We start from the raw sequence: 21,761 nt of genomic DNA, 5'->3' as shown, positions 1-21,761 counted from the left end.
AAACAGACGGACGGAAACGGGAGACTACTTTTTTCGTACTGTAGGGGTCATGACGGGCCGAAAAAATATAAAAGTGGCCATTCATCCGATGGACTCGATTACTACCTATACTTCCTTAGGTTACGCTCGGGAAGTAAAAAAAAAATGAAAATTGTATAACGTTTTCAATTTTATCTTTGAAACTGTTAAACCGAATCCTGTAAAATCTTGCAAGGTCATAGTAAGCATTGTAAATCGTTAATCGAAGTTTATCCATTTATCCCTTCCAAAAAATTTGTGTCATCTCAAAATCTTGCCGAATAGATACTCTATAAAGCATATAAGTAAAATATTATGAGTTTATATTTGTGGTTTATGAATGCATTCATATTTTTAAGAATTATTTATAGAGGAAGACTAAAAACAAATGGATGAATGAGTTTGAGTTCAAGAATAGAAAGTCAAAAAAAAAGAGTGATCTCCGGCAGGTATCTCCCAAAGGCAGCCGTAGCATCGTTTGGTAGTTAATACGTTAATAAGATTTTCGCATCGAGCTTGTTGACAAGTAAAAATGATGGATAGAAGTCAAATGTAAATTGCAAAATAGTTAACAAAGCGGATAATTATTTCTTGTTTTAGAATTTCCCCGGATTTCGTTAATGTTTAAAAAAGCTGCTGCTTGGGTGGTGCGTCAGTAACTTACACGTCACCGGTATTCGCTTGGGTATTCTCGTCTGACGGTGTATTTGTTTCCAGAAATTACAAACCATCGGAGAGGACTTCTGTGGGTTAGATGTGAACACGCCTTTGGGAGGAGAACAACCCATCGCTTCTGTTCCTGTGCTCATCTTCACCACGAGACTGACTGCAGTCGCTGCCACCTCCACAGGTGATTTCACCGTAGTCTTCATAGGGACCGCCACGGGACATCTCAAAAAGGTTAGTTGCCATGTTCTATTCCCTTAAAGATCTTGATGCTTCCAGCGATGCTATTCCCTTGCAGTCGGAATTGCCGGCTGACGTCATATCTCCTCAATTACTTCCAGTTCCTCCTTTGCGAATCCTGAATAGCCCGTGATCCAATAAATAAACTTAAGGCTCATTCGTAAACCGACAAGTGCCCACCGATCGAAACGATATCTGTTTTTACCTCTGATACTCAGACGAATCGACGTATGGTTTCTATCACAACCGTTAAACCCGCGTAATTTCGAAAAAAAAAAAAACATGAACCCCAGTGAAATTCATTTAATTTATTCTGTTTGCACAACACTCATGGTCCGATTTACCACCAAGTTATTCATGTTAAATAAAATATAAAATAAAATATTTGCTGTGAAAACATTCACTACACATAATTTATGCCATGATGATTTCGATTTTCGATAACGCAGGTTATACATACCACAACTGCAGCTTCACAACATTCTAAACTTTGTTTACTTACGTATTTTCGTTAAACAATAATCGTTTATTAATTTAAATTGAAAAACAATTTTATATAAGCAAATTACCTCAATACTTTACCTTTACGCTATCGCCGCGGAAGTAATACGATAGGTCCATGTCAAATCGATCGATAATTCTACATTCAATTATTCTGTATGATTATATATTTTTAAATAATTTTTCAACGAGAGATTCTAATAAAACTTTTTTCATATCTGAGGATAAATAAACATTCCATAAATTTCCTGTCCGGTTTTCGTGTATTAATAGTCATAAATTCATTTTCTTTATGCACTGAAATCATTAAGACAATTTTAATTGGATTTGTGTTTCCCATTAGATAAAATTATATGACATTGTTAATTGTACTGTCTTCCACCAACCGTTGTTTTTTTTTGTGTTGAAGCTTTGGTTAAACTTGAATTGCTTGTTTTGAGAGAGTAATAGATTTGCTTTTGACTCGAAATTCTTTTAGCGTTGATACAACACTTAAAAATACATAGGTGTTCAAAGAATGGCGCACCACCTCTATGACACGTTGTTAGGAGTGCCTATGGAGCAGAGAAAAAATAATGTAAACAATTTTAGATATTTGACCATGTTTTAATTCACTACTTGGTGTTGGGTACATGAAATCAATCGGATTAATTTCAGTCAAAATAATTTTGAGGTACCGGGTGACTATTAATGATTGAAGCAAATTTTTGGGTTGGCAGCTCTGAATTATTGGCAGACTGTCGGTTCACAATTGTCAATTTGACTCGAGTGCGCCTAAAAAAACAATGAGAAGATGGCATCTACTGATTTGGTACTAAAATTTGAATTTTGCATCAGGTATGCTATCATAAGATTTTAAATATGTTACCAATCTCACCAAAAAAAATCACAAACATTAATAGTTACTCGGTATGTTGTCTTTATCGAGCGTTTTCTTCATTTTACAATAAGTATCTCAAGAAGCTTGTTCAGTAGCTCGCTTTTTCCATTTTCTATCTAAATCGATATTTTGTTTTTATGAGTCAACGTCAATTTGACATTAGGAATTTTTTAATGATTTCTCTCGAACTTGGACTTGTGATCTTAATAACGTACCGTGTTCTCAATAATTTATCGTACATAATAATTCTATTGAACTGACGGTTTGTACGCTTTGTAATAATGGTAGATGTTTCTGAGAACTGTTTAAACAGGGCGCTTTTAATTCTTGTTTATTTAGAAGTGGAAATTTGTATGATATTGATTTCATAGAAATCGCTGAATTTTCTTGCTAATATATTATTGTAATATATTTGATAAAAATGCGTAGTTACAATGCTAGTTGCAGTAGTTTAGTTGCATGTATAAACGGTTTGCACTTCGTGATATTGATGATTGAATAAATTTCCTTTCTCCTTTGTTTATTAAACTTTTAAAAGAAGCAGCTTCGTTGCACAAAATCTATTTAAAAATTGAAGACAGCCGTACATAAAACAACCCTCGAATTCGCCACTCTGCCAAGACGTCTACTTTAAAAACGTATCCCGAAGTTACTTACGTTGAACGTGAACATGAAAAAATTTGATCCGGAATCATGTTGGGAATTATTATTTATTCAGACGATTTTGTGTATTTTCCTTAGCATATGATTTTGATCGCTTCAAATCGTGTATACAAATTTGTGAAGTTATGTTTAAGATGACGTCATCAATTTCGTGAGGGATATAAATTATTCAATTTTAGTGAATGTTTTCTAATTAGAATCACTAACTTATTGTAAGTGTTTTACCAGTATCTCTTTCAAAGATGTCCATGGACAAAAATATGAAATATTTGTTGTCATCACATTTACTTGAAAATAATAAAAAAGAGTTATGCAGGTCTTTTATGTATGTATGAAAATTTCCAAATATTCCATATTTTTTTTCCATTAGTGTATAATTTACCAGAGATGGATAGTGATATATACACTTTAGTGTACTTCGAATAACAATCCGTACATGTAAACTTACATATAGATTTGCACTGTTGAATCTTCCGTGAAAAAGCATATTGAAAATGATAAATTGACTACTTTTGGTGATGATTTTACTATATCTTACATTTTTTATCGATTCGGTAATTTTGAAAATCCTCCCGCCAAAAAATGAATAGTATAGGACGCACACACAGATAGACTGTAACGGTAAACCTGTATTTCCGTATTATATGAAATAGGAAACTCTAGGAAATTAGACCGTTTTTATCAAATCAAGAACGGTTTACCCCGTTTCCTCGAAAATGTAAGATCACAGTCATATGGCGCCCGCCTACATTCAATAATAATAAAATAATTATCGTAATAACAGTTCCTCGCTCAACATAATATTTTAATCCTTTTGTTCCACTGTAGCTTAACTAATCAGTCCTCGCCTCTGTTTTAAGGAGATAGAATCAAACAAATTTCATTGTATTTTATTTAATGCAATTGCATGCCGCTGCTGATGGATGGTATCTGAATGTGCTAATGTGTTCTTTGAAACTATAAACATAAACACTCGAAGTTGGCATGTTATTATTACCGTGAGGACATTTTTTTTTTCTGGCGCTCCCAAGTCGCAGAAGCTGCGGGGGTGTTATTTATGTCACTGGTTTTTATTTTATATAGGTTACCACAAAACAAAAATCGCAAAATCAAATTTTATAATATTTTAAACAAGCGGGATTTGTTGGACTATACTTTAGGCGCGAGAGAACTTTTGTCGAAATAGACTTTGACCTATTTTTTTTGTAATGTTTGATAAAAGAGTGCTGGACATCCTGTAAAAAAATATTTGCATTAATATGTCATAATCCTGTTAGTCTGTCGCAGCCCTTTTAATTACTGGGTAGAAATCTTTTCATGATACTTAATGATGCATCTAAAGGCGACACGATAGATAATTAGGTAGGTATTCTACATTGTTTAAATCTCGATTTAAGAGTTAATACATGTGACCGTTTCGACTCGTATGCAGATTGTTGGTTGTATTTTTATGGAACCTCATAAAAAATTCTAACGGATCGAGTAGCGAAGATCATGGTGGGCATCTTGGTATTCACTTCGTCTAATTTATGCCGTAACCCGGAAACGCATAGTTTAGAGTTCATGATATGTCGATTATGAGTTTTTCGGCCAAGTTTTGTATTCGTCACTATAAATCGTACGTACTCATGCTTCGAACCTCGACATGAATTCATAGTTTCTATATAAAAATAAACCTGTCAGAATGATTGGCATGTTTAGTGCATGACGGAAAAAATTTGATCAGATTAATGACATTTATTACTCTCCTATTGCTTTTCATATTTGGACAACCGTCCACAGATATATTGGCAGTTGTTGGTTTCGCAGAGTTATAATCTGTCGGGCGTTTCTTTGAGTGAAAAGGTGTATGGAAGAAAAATAGTCTTAATTTACTTGATATTCAGTGACGTTTTAGCATTTTTTCGGGTAACATCTGCCTAACACTTTTGTATGTTTAACTTGTAAATCCCACAGTGGTGAAGATGTCTGCAAAGTTTGTGAAAAATTTTGTCGTGTCGCAACATGTTTTCGTGATCTTCTACTTCGCCGGAACAAAATTAAAAAGTTGTAATCAAAAGACTGCTCACATTTATTGTAAATTGGAACTTTTATAAACCTATTAAATTCCCAATTCGTGTAATTTACGATGTTACACTTTTTCCACAGTATAAGAATAGAACTTTCTTTCAAAATGTTGTAAAAATTAAAAAACTACATAAACATTAATAATTAATTACAAATATTCTTGCAGAAGCGGACAGTAGTTATCTTTCTTTCCAAACAAGTTCATGCAAGCACCAAACCTTCATAAAATTGTAAGCACTTAAAAAATTAGATTCAGATAATAATAATATGTTATTGATGTAGTTCCGAAATATGTAATTTCTGAAATCGTTCAACAAAGCCACTACAACTCTTTAAAGCAATGGAATATATTGAATTGCATATAAGATACATACACTATATTATAAACAAAATATGCACGTCTTTATTTAATAAGAATTATAATATGTAATAATTTTCGGAACATTCTGTTCGACTGTGGTTTAATTAATAAATTTAGCCCTCTGTTTTGAGACAAATTCATTCAAATCTAACAAAGGTCTACGTGACATTCCTTCGATGTATAAGCAAACACTTGAAGTTAAACCTTGTTATTATTGCTGAGAGGTCAGTTTTTCCCGTTGGTTATATGCTTTAAATATAATTTACATTGTCCGTACTTGTGCAATTTGCACAATCTCTTGTAATTTGCGCCTTCACGGCACAGGGGCTGCTAGAAAAATAATTACACTAAAAAATGTACTTGGTAGCTTTATCTAAAAATGAAAGAAGTAGTTTCATCGATTGATATTTTCTTAATGTGTTAAAGTCTACCAACTATGGAATTGCAAATTTGTATACTGGCTTAGTCATTCTCCATTTATCGAGATTATCAAAGAATGATGAAACTTCTGGTTAAAAGTGAAATGCAATATATTCATTTCGAATTTATACTTGGATTTCTGTTGGGAACAAAATGAATTTAATTTTGCTAATTTTGTAAATATATCAGTATAACAGAATAATGTATGAGGTGGCAATAGGTGTATTAATTTTTCGTGGTAAGAATAAAAATAAAAATGTGAAATATTTATATCAACAAATTTCTTGTTGCATTACGTACATTTACTATTTCGGCCCATTATGACTTATATTCTATGGTTTGAAAAATGTGTGACAGTGTGACCAAAATCGTTACGTAATATTTCTCTTCTGTACGAACGTTCTAGCTAAAACGCCATTCATTGTTTCTTCCAATTTAAAGGTTAGCCGAAATAATCTAAATTACTGAAATCCTGATAAAATGGATACATGGTGCTGAACTCGATGTGTCTACTTTGTCAAATTCAACGACTGGAAATATTTCGCACAGGTAGTAGCTAACATTAAGCCATGAAAGAAACCGAGTTTTGTTGGAAGTCAAAACGTTTTCTTTTGTAATTACAGAGATAAAAACGTTGCTGAAACATTTACCCGTATCTGGAGGGTATTTATTTAATTGTAGAGGCAAGAAATTAGATAATAAAGGATACATTTTCAAAAGAGTGGGTAACATTTATGTGCGTAACGACTAAACACATTATGTGATCATTTCCTGTCACCTTAATTAATTATTGGGACTTTCTGTTTTTGCATCAGTCCTTGAACGAAGCGGAACTATGAAGTCTGAAAGCGGTTAACACGCAAAAATTCAATATAGTCGTGTTAAATCCGCGGGTCCTGGTAAACATTTGCCTTTTATGGTTATGTTAGATATTTGTTTTTGAATACCCATATGCAGTTGCGACAATGTTCTTTGGTAATAAGAACAAGTAATAACCTAATAATTAATTCGTAGTCGTATTTGTACCACGCGTTTTATGTACATGTTTTGAAATACGTTGGTTATTCGACAACCCACCGATTTTTAAATTTCATTTGTTTTTCGTAACAAGAAAAATGTTATTGATATTGTTCAGACTCGATTGGGTGGATGATATTGTCAGAATGAAAAGTTTAAAATAGGTTCTAGTCAGGCGATTTGGAAAGTTCGTTTCAAAAGATTTTCTCTCACTTTTGATATAGGATCACCATTTGAATAAGTTCTGTTAAATAAATAATACGTCTTGATGAGATCCTTGTCTGTCATTGTTTAACAGCAACCATTAAAATTTCAATGGGTACGGTGCGAGGTCGGTTAAATATGCCTTTATTGTACGAATAAAGTTACTCCCACTTGTTGTCAATTTTTTTTAGAGCACATCGCTTCTCTAGATTTTGGAATGATTGTAAAAAAATACCCACATCACTAAAAAGTATCCTAAGGTCATGAATCGTGATTCAGATGTCTAATTAAAATTTTAATTACCAAATCAGATGAAGCTTTCAGTGACGTAGTGGAAAGTTTCAACCCTGGTAAGAGTGTTACATTGTTACGACAGGCATTTAGTAGCGGATGTTACTTCATAATCTCCTTAAGTTCTTTGTGGTATTTTATATATTGTTTAAGATCTTGCGTATGGTATTACGTAAATGTAACATTAGGAAAACTTTGCCTTTGGAACGGATATTGACTACTAAGTACGTAGCATGAAACTATAGCGTCGCATATTTTTAATTTCTGTTCTTACATTATGTCCTTTCATAGTTATTGTTATATAAATATTATATTCCTAAACCTGAGTTCATTCAGATGCACGTTGCTCTAGAAGTTCGCTGTATACTTGTCAGGTTTTTGTTGTTTATGTTCTTTTTATTCTTTCAATAACGTTTCATTAGTCAACGTCAAAAGAAATATTACTGAAAACTAGAGTATTGTAACCGAGTCCCTCAGGTAACTGGCTACTTTGATGTTTTCTCGACGTTTCGTGACCCCAAGAGTACGTAAAAATAGGTCTGCCTGTGTAGATTTCAATTAGACAGATAATCTCCGAAACTACCAGACTAATTTTTGTCAAATTTTGTATGTTGTATCGTAGGATCGTCATCTGCAAAATTTACAGTGGTAAATATTATTTAAATTTTAACAAATAAGATACTCCTACACTCCTGTGAATCCATGTTGAATTTTTATCGTAGACATCCAGATTTTTGATAAATAAAATAAAACTGAATTAACAACATTTTACAATATAACTTTGAAATTGCAAAACCGAATGCTCTGAAATCTTACCCCTTCCAAAAAGTTAATAACGTCGTCTCAAAATTTCATCAATGAATTCATAGTTACTTATACCGGTGTCACTAAATACTTATTAACGAATTAGGAAATTGTTTTTTTATCAACTTAAGAACGCCTGGAACGTCCTGTTCAAATTGAAATGGGTGTTTTTGATAAAATATTGATAACGTCGTTACAAAATTTTGTTGTAGGAAAATTCACTTGAAACATACACATATCATGCTTCTTTAGCTGTAACAGTCTACACATATATTCATTTTAACTTATAGATGTTATAAAAAAATAAAATTCGCAAAATCAAATCTTACAACTTTTCGAAATATGTAGCTGGCTTTGCTGTACATAGTGTATCTTATGGGCGAGGGAAATTCTTTCGAAATAATTTTCAACCAATTTCTTTTCACTGTGACGTGTATCGTCTATATTTTTTGCTTGTAGGGGTTATCATAAAATAAATAAAATTTGAAAAATGAAATTTTATCATTTTTCGAATAAAATGAATGCATCCTATTAAGGGGCGAGGGAAGTTCTCTCTAAATAACCTTAGATCAATTGTTACTTGCTGAGCGTAAGCAGAGGAAGTGTTGTAATCGAGTCCGTCGACCGACTCTCTACTTTTAGGTTTTCTCGACCTTTCATGACCCCTAGAGTACAAAGAAATAGGTCTCCCGTTTCCGTCTGTCTGCCGTCACCGATTTTTATTAGACAGATAATCTCCGAAAGTACTGGGGCGATTGTTGTCAATTTTTTTATATTAGAAATTTTATATAGATAGTAAAACGCTAACCAAAATCATCCTCACCAATAATGTGATGACCTCGCTTAAAAATTGTACATGGGTTTTAAATTGTATCAAATAGCATAGTCCGACACATGTAGTTCATGACTCCGTGATGAGTTTTTACCCGAAACGTCCAGATTTTTGGAAAAAAAAATTATTATGAAACATTTTGCAATTTAATTTGAAATCTGTCAAACCGAATGATCTGAAATCGTCCAGATGGTTTACAGTTAGGATAAGCATGATAAATTTTTCATCAAAATATATTTATTTACTTACTTCCTCCAAAAAATTGATGACGTCAGCTCAAAAGTTTGCCGAATAAATCCTATCTAAAATGTACAAAATATGATGAGTCTGTACTTGTGATTTATCATTCCATTCATATTTTTTGAATTTGTATACCGGGTGACTAAAAAATTAATTAATGCGTGAATTTAATTTATTGATTTATTCAGAAACTGCAAAACCGAATGCTTTGAAATCTTGAAGATGTTTTAAAGTTGTTATGTAGATCGTACAACTCTAACCAAAATGTCTGTAATTCCCACCGACAACGTGATCAACTGATGACATCCCCTCAAAATTTTCTCCAATAATTAGAACTCGAATTGCATAAAATATTATATTCCCACATGTGTTTTATGAATCCCTCAGCTTATGTGTTTTATTATTATTATTATAATTGTTATTGTTTAAAAACCGTTCATACGATAAACATAATTAATACGTGGCTCCCCAAGCGTGGCCGGTGGCTCAGTGGAGGTGCAGTGTGCATTGCAATTGGAAGTCCGAGTTACGGATCCCGGCCCTTCCACCTTTTTTTGCCCGTCAATTCAAGAACAGCACTTTCAATTTCCTATTGGTCAAATTAAGATCGAGTCACTCCATTTTCTCGAAAATGTGAAGAATACGCACGTCTTTTATAATGATAAAATAAGAATTATAAATATTTAGAGTTCGATGGTGGTTTAATTAATAATTTTATTCCTGTGTTTTGAGAAGACAAACTCATTAAAATCACACTAATTTCTACGTGACATTCTTTCGATGTATAAACATAAATAAACACTTGAGCGTCAGATTGCTATTACCAAGTATTGAAGGACAAAGGTTGGTAGAGATGGATTATTTTAAGTTCATCAGAGTTCATTAAGTGAATCATCAGAATCCGACAACGGACTGTCAGTCAGTAGCGAAACATGTACACTTCAGAAGGGCGTGGTTTTCAAATTTATTTTTTTAAATCGCAAGCAATAACACACGGAAACATAAACTTAAGTAAACTGGTGACTATTAGGCACTAATCTAAACAGGGGGACAGGTACTCATCGCAGATAGAAAAGTTCACTATGACAGAGAAACGATGACGGACGCCTCTGAGGGTGCGCCAATTCGAAAATGCTGGATATGTTTCATTGTACTTCAGGAGCGAGGGAAGTTCTGTCGAAACAACTTTCGACCAATTTTTTGAATTTAGCACAGAACTGGTTGAATGGGTTCATAATAAATGCGTCTTTGGATGGAAGAGCTCGGTTTCAGCTCTCCATTGATTTTGCGTGTAAATTATTGGTTTGAGTGAACGTGATCAGAAATTATTAATACGGTGCAATTTAAATATTCAATATGGTAAATGATGAGGGTTTTGCTAAAACGAATCTATAGAAGCGCGTTTAGTTTTGAGTAGTGATATTCGTATTTATTTCACTGAATCAGATTTGTCAAAAATGACTGGATATCTATGGGGTACAATCTATATTAAATATAACGACGATAAAAACAGACAATTAAAATAAAACGGATCAGGATCATAATGAATCTCGGCAACGTAAAAAAAATATATATTTTTTTTAAAGTCGGCTGAGTGTGGAACTACCCTAACCTATTCTTGCGTCACGTGGCATGGGCACTATCGCCCCTTTCTCGATCCCTTTGTGGCATATAAAACTCCGGGGGAAAACTTGAAAGTAAAGGGACGGCGCCCCTGGTAACAATGTCACATTAATCGAAACAAAGTAATATCGATGGCCTACGAAACACCTAAGAGATTGTTAACGGAGAACTTGACGTATTATACTACCCCTAGTTAATTCTCCTCTTCTCCATCTTTTTTATTAAACTTTAATACACGTGCGGCTGTTACATAAAAACAACCTATACTATTATCCACGGTTGATTCAAACGACGTTCAAACTATATCAACATTTTCTATTCGAGGAGTCAATAATACTCTCAGCCTAATAATTCTAGCGCACGATAAGACCGGCGCATGATATCTATTGTTTAAATATCTTCCTCCCATCCAACTTCAAGTACTATAAGCTACCAAAGTGTGTTTGCTGGTAGTATTTTTAATTCGATTTTTAATATTAACATCAATAAGTTGACAGGATTTTTTTATAGTAGATAACGAATTTATTTCCTTAATATTCAATTATCATGTTAAGTAGAGGAAGAAGTGTAACATTTTTATACTCCACCATCCTTCAACTTAAATTAAATGCAAACATTTTAACTTGATAGTAACGTGCGAAGCGAAGCGAAATGATAAAATAAAAAGAAATTTAAAATATGGAATTCCATTTTGAGTATGAAGAACTTCCACTCATTTAAAAATGCAATAGAATTATTAAATGATATGTACTTCATATAATTTTTGTTCCCAAGCATAAGCTGAGGAAGTATTGTAATCAAGTCCAACGGACAAATATCAACTTTTATGTTTTCTCGACGTTTCATGTCTCCTGTTTCCGTCTGTCTGTCTGTCCGCCATCTGTGTCAATTTTTATTAGACGAACCGATTGTTGTCACATTTTATACCATTATATTTATATTATTATGTGTTATGATTATGAATATCGTGTAGATGGTAAAACGTTAACTAAAGTCATCAAATCAAATTTTCTAATTGAGTGTTTAAACAAGATTTGTTAGCGTTTTGTCGCAGTATATTTGGAATTTTACAATAATCGGTACTTATAACCCAATATCGAGACATGTTTGTTCAAAAAACAATTTTAACAAACAGAAGAAAGTACCAGATGAAAAACTAATCTAAATTACAATACAGTTGCCGGGAAAAAAAAAATAAACGAAATATGTATAAACTGTCTCAAGTTGGGTAGTGTTTCAGGTATGGTTTTAAAAAATCATGATAAAAAATCATTTTAGCGACAGGCAGTTGCTTGCAGTATACAATTTAAAAATTAGAAGTGGTCTCTACCATCCAAGTTCTTGCAGTTGACTTATTTTTGGTAAAAAGTGACGTCGTCTCAATTGTTAAAAGTTTTAATTGGATAAGATAGGTGCGAGCGAGTTATTTGCGAGCATTCTGGTTAATGGTAAACTCATACAAGAACGAAGAAAATAATAAATTCTCGTAATGTAATTTTTCTTTTTTATTGAGAAAGTTTAGGTATACAATAAAACTAAACGAAGAACGGAGCTCGTTTTAAGGCGTAAAAAGTTATACAAATATCCGACCTTGTAATTATAAAGAGTGGGGACGGCGGAATCTTGGAAGCTTATAGAAACATATATCAGCAGGGCGCAACGAGCTACCACCACCTATCATATTGTCTACCGGATACAGCACCCGGAAGCATCTACAACCCTCAGTATTCCGACAAAGGTGTCATTTTCACATAATAATATTATTGTGTTAGAATTTCGCTAATGTTTTATAGGTACGTCTTATTAAGTGTAGTTTGGAAAAGAAAATATTAAGAGGGACAATAAATACACAACGAAATGTGTGCTTCTGAAAACATAATTATTTCATATCTTTGTAATATTGTAGCAAGGAAGAGGAATAGAACAGTTCTGGTATTACATGTGAACCGCCACTTGTGAATGAAAAATTCGCCCCAAGTACGATCTACAGCACAGTTTACTGTTAATAAAAAAAAGTCGAAAGTTATTTCGACGGAACTTCCCTCGCCCCTCAAGTACACTACAATAAATCCAGATTTTTAAAAAAATTATAGGATTTGATTTTGACAATTTAATTTTTTTTGATAACCCTTAATTAAGTGTTCCGTTTTGCAGGTTTAAAATTAAACTGCAAAATGTTGTGGTATAATTTTGAATTTTTTTTCAAAAATTTGGATATGTCGGGTAAAAACTCGACACGGATTCATAAACTACAGGTGTGGGACAATGTTATTTTATATAATTTAAAACCCATTTACTACCTACAATTTTGTGGTGACGTTATTCTGACTCTATATTGTATTTATTATAAATTGTGTTCTGTTACTTATAAGGCATGAACGTTTGCAAAATTTTGATGACGGTTTCTTTTGGATGAACATTTTAGCAAATTATTTTTGTTAAAGGAAAGATAATATATATTTTTTAAGAAATAATTATACATAATACAAAATTAGATGTACTTGAGTTTTGCTTCTACGGCAAAAAATTCGTCAGGACACAGCGAAATGTATAAAATTTCTTTGATTTTACTATGTATTACCTTTTTTTTTAGAAACATTCTAAACTCATAATTTACGCGATATAATGCTATAATGTATCTCCATTCATCAGCTCTTTGTTGCAGGGGATATATTACAAATAAAAATTATTTGTTTTACATTCCCGATTAATAAATTAGCAACAGTTCTGTCGACTTGCAGACCAACAATAAATAACAATTGTTGTTTATAAGGCTTGGTCTTTCACCATTTCAATGTTGAGGTTTATGCATGTTTACGGTTTTTTAGATTAGATAAAATATAAAAATTCAGTTCGTTTAAAATATCACGGTGATGATAAAACGCTAATCAAAATTTGTTTATTCATCTCTTCCAAAAACTGATAACGTCATCGCTTCCAATCACTGATGACTTCATCTCGAAACCTTTTGAAATTAATTTCACATTTAGTGTGCAGCGTAACACTCCTTTACGTGACGTTTAACAATAGTTAAACCCTGCTTTTTGAGTTTTTGCTTCTAAGGGTTTTTTTGCTAAAAATTCTGTCACCGCTAGAATAAGATGAAGACGTCATTTCAAAAAAATTGAAATTGAATACACATATGCAAAAATATTTCACTTTGTATAATAGTTATTACTTGTGCTTTAATAATATGAGAAATGCGAAAAAACGTCACTGCAAGTGAGATCTCCCAAATATTGAAACGAACAGTTTTTCTCAAAACCATGTACATATTTCTAAAGTGGCAGATTAGTTTTGCTAATGTTCCCAAAAGGATTTCATACAGTGGACAACGCAAGAAGTACATAGTTGTTTCCGAGACAGCAAGCTGTGAATAAATAACGGACGTACAGTTTTTGTGGAAACTGTAATGACCGGTGAAAGTTACGTAGAATGATGGCGGTGAATGAATCATGTGTTGACGTATCAAGTAATTCCAAGTCAAACTAAATGAAATTGCAATGATAAAATAATTTTGAAGGTAAATTGAAAGTACGCGTTGTTAATGTTAATTATCACCTGTTAGGGTTGTAGGATTAGAAGACGGATATTGAATATTTCGTTTATTGTAGCACCTGAATAGTTTTTTCCTACTTCCTGAGCGTTGCCAAAGGAAGTATTGTAATAGGGTCCATAAAAAGTACAAAATCAGATTGTATAATTTTCCAAAGAAGCGGAATTTGTTGGACTTGTACATTATGCATGAGGGAAGTTCTGCCTAAATAATTTTAGATCCGTTTTTTTATTTTGCTAGATTTATTTTGGAAAACTTACCTTACTGTTTCAGTAACGTATCAAACAGAGTTCTGCAATAAAGATTCATAGATACGGTGCTTTAATAGCAGGATCGTTATTATGGAGTGCCGTAAGGAACTTTCCGAGGGTTGTTTCCAATTTCCGATGGCGTGAATGGCCCCATTTATACCTTAACTTATAAAAAAACTAAAATTGAACATAAACTAATACATATTTTCTTACTCGAAGTGCCCCATCTGAAATACATAATCCGTTCAAATAACGAATGCTTTTTCTACGAGACACGTGTTAGGACATAGAAAGTAGATGATGTTGTCTTTTTAGATGACAGACGTCGACTAGGTGCGATAAGAGGTTGTTGTATTTATTTCTCGTAAAACGTCAATTCGTTAAATCAAAGTAGGTACTGTAACTTGAAATTCGTGGAGAAGTTAAAGGTAAAGCGTTGCCCAACGCTTGCAAAACTAAGTTAATCGTCACTATAACGCGAATAGCAGAGACGTAATAATATTGCACCGGCAATTTTTGAGCCCAGTAAAGCAACGTTACATTAACGTCGCGACACATAAGTATATGTTTACATTTTCACGTTGAATAGACGTGAGTGTTCATGAAGGAGACCAGCATGTGTCCATGTTTTTAATTCTTGGAAAAGATAAAAACCATGCATCGAAGCGGATGTGACGTGCGCCCTCCACCGAGTTGAAGAATTGAATCAGCCACACTTGTGCTTGTCTATTATTTCGCACCCCTGTGATGTCAAATAGCGGTTTATGCAAGAGGCGGTGTTGGCAAATGCTGGTAGCGAATGCATAATTCGGAGTCGAGAGATACTTTTTTGACGAGAAATACACACATTATCAAGCGTGTGGCTTTTTTTATCTCACGTCTGTTGTACCTATTACAAGTTGATAGCCAGTCTCGCCGCAAATGGTTTTTGGTGTTTCCGATTGAGTTGTCGAAAACTGTTAATTGTGGTTTAAGGCGATGGAACAGCAATAAGCTTACGCAGTGTCGGTAATATTAATTTTCGTCGGGAGCAAATTCGTTACGATAGTTAAAAAAAAAAACCGCAACTTCACCTCCGACCTCAAATCAAGAGAGTACAGAATTTGTAAATGCAAATGAAACCTTCAATCTTGCATACCAAGTAATGACGGCGGTACGTAGTATAAATAGCATCCCACTAGATGCCGCAATTGTCTGAATAACGCCGATGGTATTACTCCAAACCTATTTTGCTTGCTCACTTTTCGGATGCATAACTTAAATACAACTGAGTTTATATGTAGTTTAATGAAGGAACCTCTGGGCCAAAGCTGATAATTAATAAAGAATATTTTTTACAATAAGATTTTATTTCCCTTAATTACGGTGATGTCGGCGATGCTGAAATTACAATTAGTGTCTCCAAACTAGTTAACGAGAGGGCAGCATTTACCATACCTCATCATTGAGGTTACATAAACTCAGACTCCGGTGACAAATTGATGCAGTCTAACAGGAACAATATTCGCTTCCCTGGAATTCACATCTAAAGGCATATATATTACAACTTTTAACTTACCCCCGTTTCTCATATCTAATTGCAACTATATAATTTAACTTTGTGCCAGTTTAACTCCACGAAGCTTTCTCTTACTTTAAATTTGACGAACCAATAGAGGTACTTTCTCTTCGCCGAAATATTTATTTATTCGCCGACGCCATTTTCTCATATAGTCGTCGATACATTTTTCGTCGTGTACTTGACAGAGCTTTCGATGATGAAAATGTTCTCAATATTTTAAATCTACGGCGTAGGAATTTTTAATATTTCACAAAATTATCGTAGTATTCGAGCGTTGCTCCTGATTTTCCAATACGAATCATTTTAATTTCGTAGATTTTTTTTTTAATATGCCAAACTTATAAACCCTATATTTGCTTCCCAGCGCGAGCTATTCAATATTACGAAATTTCTTAATCCATTAAAATTGCATCTCGAGGTTTTTAAATTTTACGTAATAAACAAGCCAACCGCACAACAGAAAGTATTAAATACAAATATTTTTTTTTGGTGACGACGGCGTCGCGCCAATGTTACTACATACATATTTACTACGACTATAACGTTACTTGTTATGTAAGAAAAACATTAGCATATTGATCAGAAATATAGCAGCTGTCAGAATTTAAAAAAAAAGTCGATTCAGTATACTAATCATCAAAAAAACAAATATCACATATGGTCTTATAGTTGAAAAAGAAAGTAGCAATTCACACTCATGAATATGAAGTACTTCTACACTTAATACTACATTTTCTTAGTAAAGATTTTCTCGTTGTTGTGTGCCTTAGGAAAGTTTTCCTCACTTCGCTCGCTTCTTTTGCCGATGGTTACATCGAGTTTAAAACTTCTGGCTTAAATGTAAATTCTGCATTGGCAGGTTAAACCGAAGAGTAGACCGCGGCAAAAATTAGAGGTTGGATAAAACCATCCACTTGTACATATTTTACTTATTGATTTAATGTTAAATATATTAGAAGATCGATTCCTTTTACTCCCGATGGAATTTTACAAAGCTAAATAAATAGTTTCTCAAAAAATAAACCTTCCGTGGTGAGAACAGGATCATACAATAAATATAACATATTACTTAAAATAATAATAATAACAATGAATAGCGGCGAATAACAACTTGTGTCATACGACACCCAACGCCCCACTAATTTTTGTTAATCTGATTATTAAACGGAGGCTGTCGTGGATGGATAATCAGTCATTTGGACGTTACCAAAATTCTGTATCGATTCTTATTAATGTGGAGACGAACGCGAAATATCAGTAAGTGTATTTGCAGATGTTTTTCCTCCTGTTCTTTAAAATTATCATTCGGAAATATTTTACATATTGATGTGCTAAAAACACTCCGTTCTTAGCGAATCACTTTATTTTGACGGGAGTTTGATTGGAGACAAGAAATTCATATTCCCGTTGTTTTATTGTACGAAAACTTTTATATTAAGCATGCGTTCGTGTTTTATTTTAAATTCCATAATATTTACGGTTGTGGAAAAAGTTGTGCCGAAGTTGTGAAGTTTTTGCAATATATGCTGTACCCACCTTTCTCCGTGTTAATAAATGTGTGTACTTTTTTATCGACAGTTTTTGAAGTAGATAATTACACGGTTTGTCATTAATAACATTAAAGAATTTCCTAGCTTTCCTTGAGTAGCTTTTAATGGAGGATATTTTATAAGATATAAATACGAGTTCATTCGTTTCGTGGAAATGAATTTATTGGCACGTTTAATGGCTTTAAACGGGTATTTTATTTGAAGCAAAATGGCAAAATCATGTTAAATGCTTTACATGGTTGGATGTATGTAACTTTTAACCCATATAAAAGCTGCAGTGTCAAAAATTAATACGTGCTTCAGTTTTTATTCAGGCTGCTTCTACAAAAAGTTTATTTTAGTAAATTTTAGACGTCATAAATAAATTTGGAAATTATCCAAACAGTGAAAAGGTGCTATGCAAATATGTCGCCCCAAAGTCTTAAGTTGGAAAGGAAATTTTGTCCTCTGGTTCCTTAGTTACTTTACCATAGTAAATTCGCCACGTTGGACAAATATCGACAATAAGAAATAAAACAAATCATGTATCTAATGGTTTTAGTGCAATTTTAAAAATAAATTACTTTTTTGTCGAGACTATATTTTTAACGTTCCTTTTGTCGTTTTATTTTCTTTTCGTCATGGTAAATCGATCAGATTACGTGTTCTCCATCGATATAATTATTTTATAAATATTTGGCACATTTTAATACCGCACGCACTACTCTTATCGATTCGAGTGTTAATTGTTTGAAGAACCTCTACAAAAGTGACGAATTAAAGATTATAAAGAATCAAGGAGCGCAGTGAGCCATCCGAAGGATTGTGGGTTCCGTGTAAAAATAACACGTGCGTCCTAATGTGTGCGAATATTTGGATAAAAAGATATATATGTTTATGTATAAGAATATTACCACTTAATGGATTACGTACAAGCTAGCTTCCTACATAAATATTAGGGGCATTTAAATCCCCCGCGCAGCTGCTCTATTGATTGCGAGCAGAGTTAATTGCTCGATGTTTGTGTATTTTTTTATGTTTGTGTTTGCAAAAGTTGAACCGCATAGTTTAAAAAAGTAGTTAAGGACGTTGCTACCCTCGCATACTTGTCCAGGGTTGCCAGCAGTGATAATTGCTAGCTGTAATAGGGACGGCTACATCTGTTTACAGTTCTCAGGATCAGACTGGGATTACATAGCGATTACAGTTAGCCCCCTTTTCAAATACACCACATATTTCAATTATACTTGGTTTACACAAGATTTGTCTCTCGAATTTATGTCGCGTATACCGACAAAAGCAATTTTATCATCGCTTTCTCAATACGAATGAATAATCATAACGTTGATAATTTCGTTTCCTATATTTTTGTCGACGTCGACGACTACAACCCCATAGGAACATTAATTATTTTAAAATGAACCAGTCGAACTCAAAATTAATATACTATTCCGGAAATGAATGAAAATATAATGGCAGTCACAAAACAGTTCTAATGAATTTAACTCGGCTTCAATTCTACGAGCTATTGTATGGACGTTCACGATCTATTGTATCAGTTCCCTACGACGCAATATTTCATGTTTTAGTTGTAACTAATCTCGCATCCCTTTGCAGTGCCCTCGAGTTAAATCGACAGAAGCACAAGATCACCTTGTGACATTACGATAAAACTTTCAAGAACTAACACTGTTGGCTATTCAGTTTCGCAGCTGCGCGATGATGATTTGACATCACACAACTAAAGGCACAGTTACGCAGCTAAATATATTTATATATACGTTCACCAACGGATACTTAACAAATAATAAATATCAAAGATTACGTTTACGTGTTATAATCGTATTCCAACCATCGATATTGTAAAAGTAGAAGATCTACATGTCCAATTTATTATTTCCCAACTTATTTGGTAAAAATAAAGCAGTATAAACCGCATTTCTCCATTATGTAGCCATGGGGCACCGCGTGCGCATCAAAAATGGTATATTACTCGAACGAGTAATTTTTCTTACATATTTACTCATTTTAATTAATTGAATTTGTTAATTTTTACTTTACGAACGTAAGCTGAGGAAATATTGTAATAGGGTCCATCCGACGAATGACCACTAGTGTACGCGTTTCCGTCTGTCTATGTTTCTGAAAGTACCGGACAGATTGTTATCAAGTATATCCTTGTTACGAATGTTGTCTAAATGGTAAAACGCTAACCAAAATTTGGCTAATCATCCATCCCCACCAACAATGTGATGACGTCAGTTTGAATATTTCCCCAAACATTTTTTTAGTAAACGCCATTTAAATTTTATAAAATAATCCATGGTGTATGAATCCGCGTTGAGTTCTCACCTTAGATATCCAGATTTTGTCTCATCAAAACCGAAGATGCGACTGAAATTATTAATTAAGCTGCAATGGAGCAAAACATTCTTTATTATGGATGAGTAACTGTTATTATAATTCTTATTTTGTTATTATTATTATTAAATGTAGGCGGACCCAATAATACTGTATTTTCAAATTTTCGAGAAAATAGGCAAATCGTTCTTGATTTGTTCAATTAAAAAATTGTGATCCATGAATCAATCAAACCAGCGACCTTCTCGTTAGTAATTTAATATTTTTACAGGACGACCACGGAGTTCTCGACACGTCACTGTTCTTATCCTGGTATAAAATGTGATGATGCAATTTAAATTTTTTGGCAAATATCTGTATAGAGTAGTATTTGCAAATAATTACCCCACTTATCTGCTTACCTTCGACGGAGTTCCACAAGGCTCAGTGCTAGGATCTACTCTTTTTACTTTCCGATCGTAAGGGCAGGAAGTATTGTAATCGAGTTTTTAATAAATAAAATTCGCGCGTGAATTTTGAAAAATCAGAGCATTTAACTAGCCGATCGATAAACTTTGATTGTTTCTAATTTCATCACCTACCACTCAATCTCAGGGTTGTAACCGAGCGACAATACCAGTATTGAATTTGTGCATAATTTATAAGAAACAACAACAGTTACCAGGTCATGTTTGCTTTTACCGCAAACATGTTGAAGGGCTTATCTGTTTAAAAAGTTGGTCTAAAGTTATTTCGACAGAACTTCCCTCGCCCCGGAAGTACAGATGAACAAATACAGATTCTTTCAATAATTATAAAATAAAAATGTACATTTTTGGTTTGTGTGTGGCGTATGCTTATCTATGTTGACCGTCGATGGACGCGGCGAACCTTGTTGCACTCTCAATAATTTACGTAAGAATTGTTCAACTGCGCAAATGCAGAACAGAGAATGACAGCTGGCTAACCTCAAACCATGGACGAATGTAATATATATTATATTCTTTCCATTATGCCTCAAACTTGCTCAGCTTGTCATCAGCCTGTCATTCTTTGAACTGCATAGAATTGTTGTTTTTGTGAACAACAAACAAAATACAATCTCGTACGAAATTCTAGCGCGCAACTTGACAACTAATACAGCGTGGTGCCAACTGTCCAACAGAATTCTATAGCAACATTCAAAAGTAATAGTTTGTGCATAAAGTTGAAATTATTTCAACTGTGAAGAGGGGTATTTCAAGTTTATGTATTATGCTTTGTGTCTATTGTAAATTAGGGCAAACTGGTGGAGCTCCTCTAGACGTTATGTTATAAAATATGAAAAAATGTTTATTGAAGATTGGACCCTCCTTATTATTTATAAGTTTGCATGTATGTTGTTATATTATGAGTTAAGATGGATTGTTTAATTAGGTACAACGCGAAATTATTCATGTTTGATGATGATAAGATAAAGCTGAAATAGTGGACACAAATCATTAAATTTTAATTGCAGACCTAGGACAGAGAATATTAACTAAACATTTTGTGTGTTGATGAAATTAACAGTATCGACGTGGCATGAAATTTTAATTCAGACAAATTCAATTATTTTTTGTTACGATATTGTCAGACTTGCATATAGTGTATTGAACAACGTTATTTAAAATTATTAATTACAAAATCGATTTTGTGATATCGAGAGAATATGCGAA

At 33.3% G+C, this 21,761-nt stretch overlaps 1 protein-coding gene across 1 annotated transcript in view; it reads left to right on the top strand.

Moving 5' to 3' along the window:
- LOC135131133 (plexin-A2) overlaps positions 1 to 21,761 on the top strand; it is a 67,028-nt gene that overhangs the window by 27,636 nt on the left and 17,631 nt on the right. Inside the window, exon 3 of the mRNA XM_064058702.1 lies at positions 736 to 918. Coding sequence (XP_063914772.1) covers positions 736 to 918 — 183 coding nt within the window. The remainder of the gene's footprint in view (positions 1 to 735; positions 919 to 21,761) is intronic.

Source organism: Zophobas morio, unplaced genomic scaffold (assembly GCF_036711695.1).
Source record: "Zophobas morio isolate AGI-343-1 ecotype UQ-CSIRO unplaced genomic scaffold, CSIRO_AGI_Zmor_V1 ptg000019l, whole genome shotgun sequence".
NCBI classification, from domain to species: domain Eukaryota; kingdom Metazoa; phylum Arthropoda; class Insecta; order Coleoptera; family Tenebrionidae; genus Zophobas; species Zophobas morio.
The sequence above is the reverse complement of the archived record's forward strand: the minus strand, read 5'-3'. Positions and strand labels throughout refer to the sequence as shown.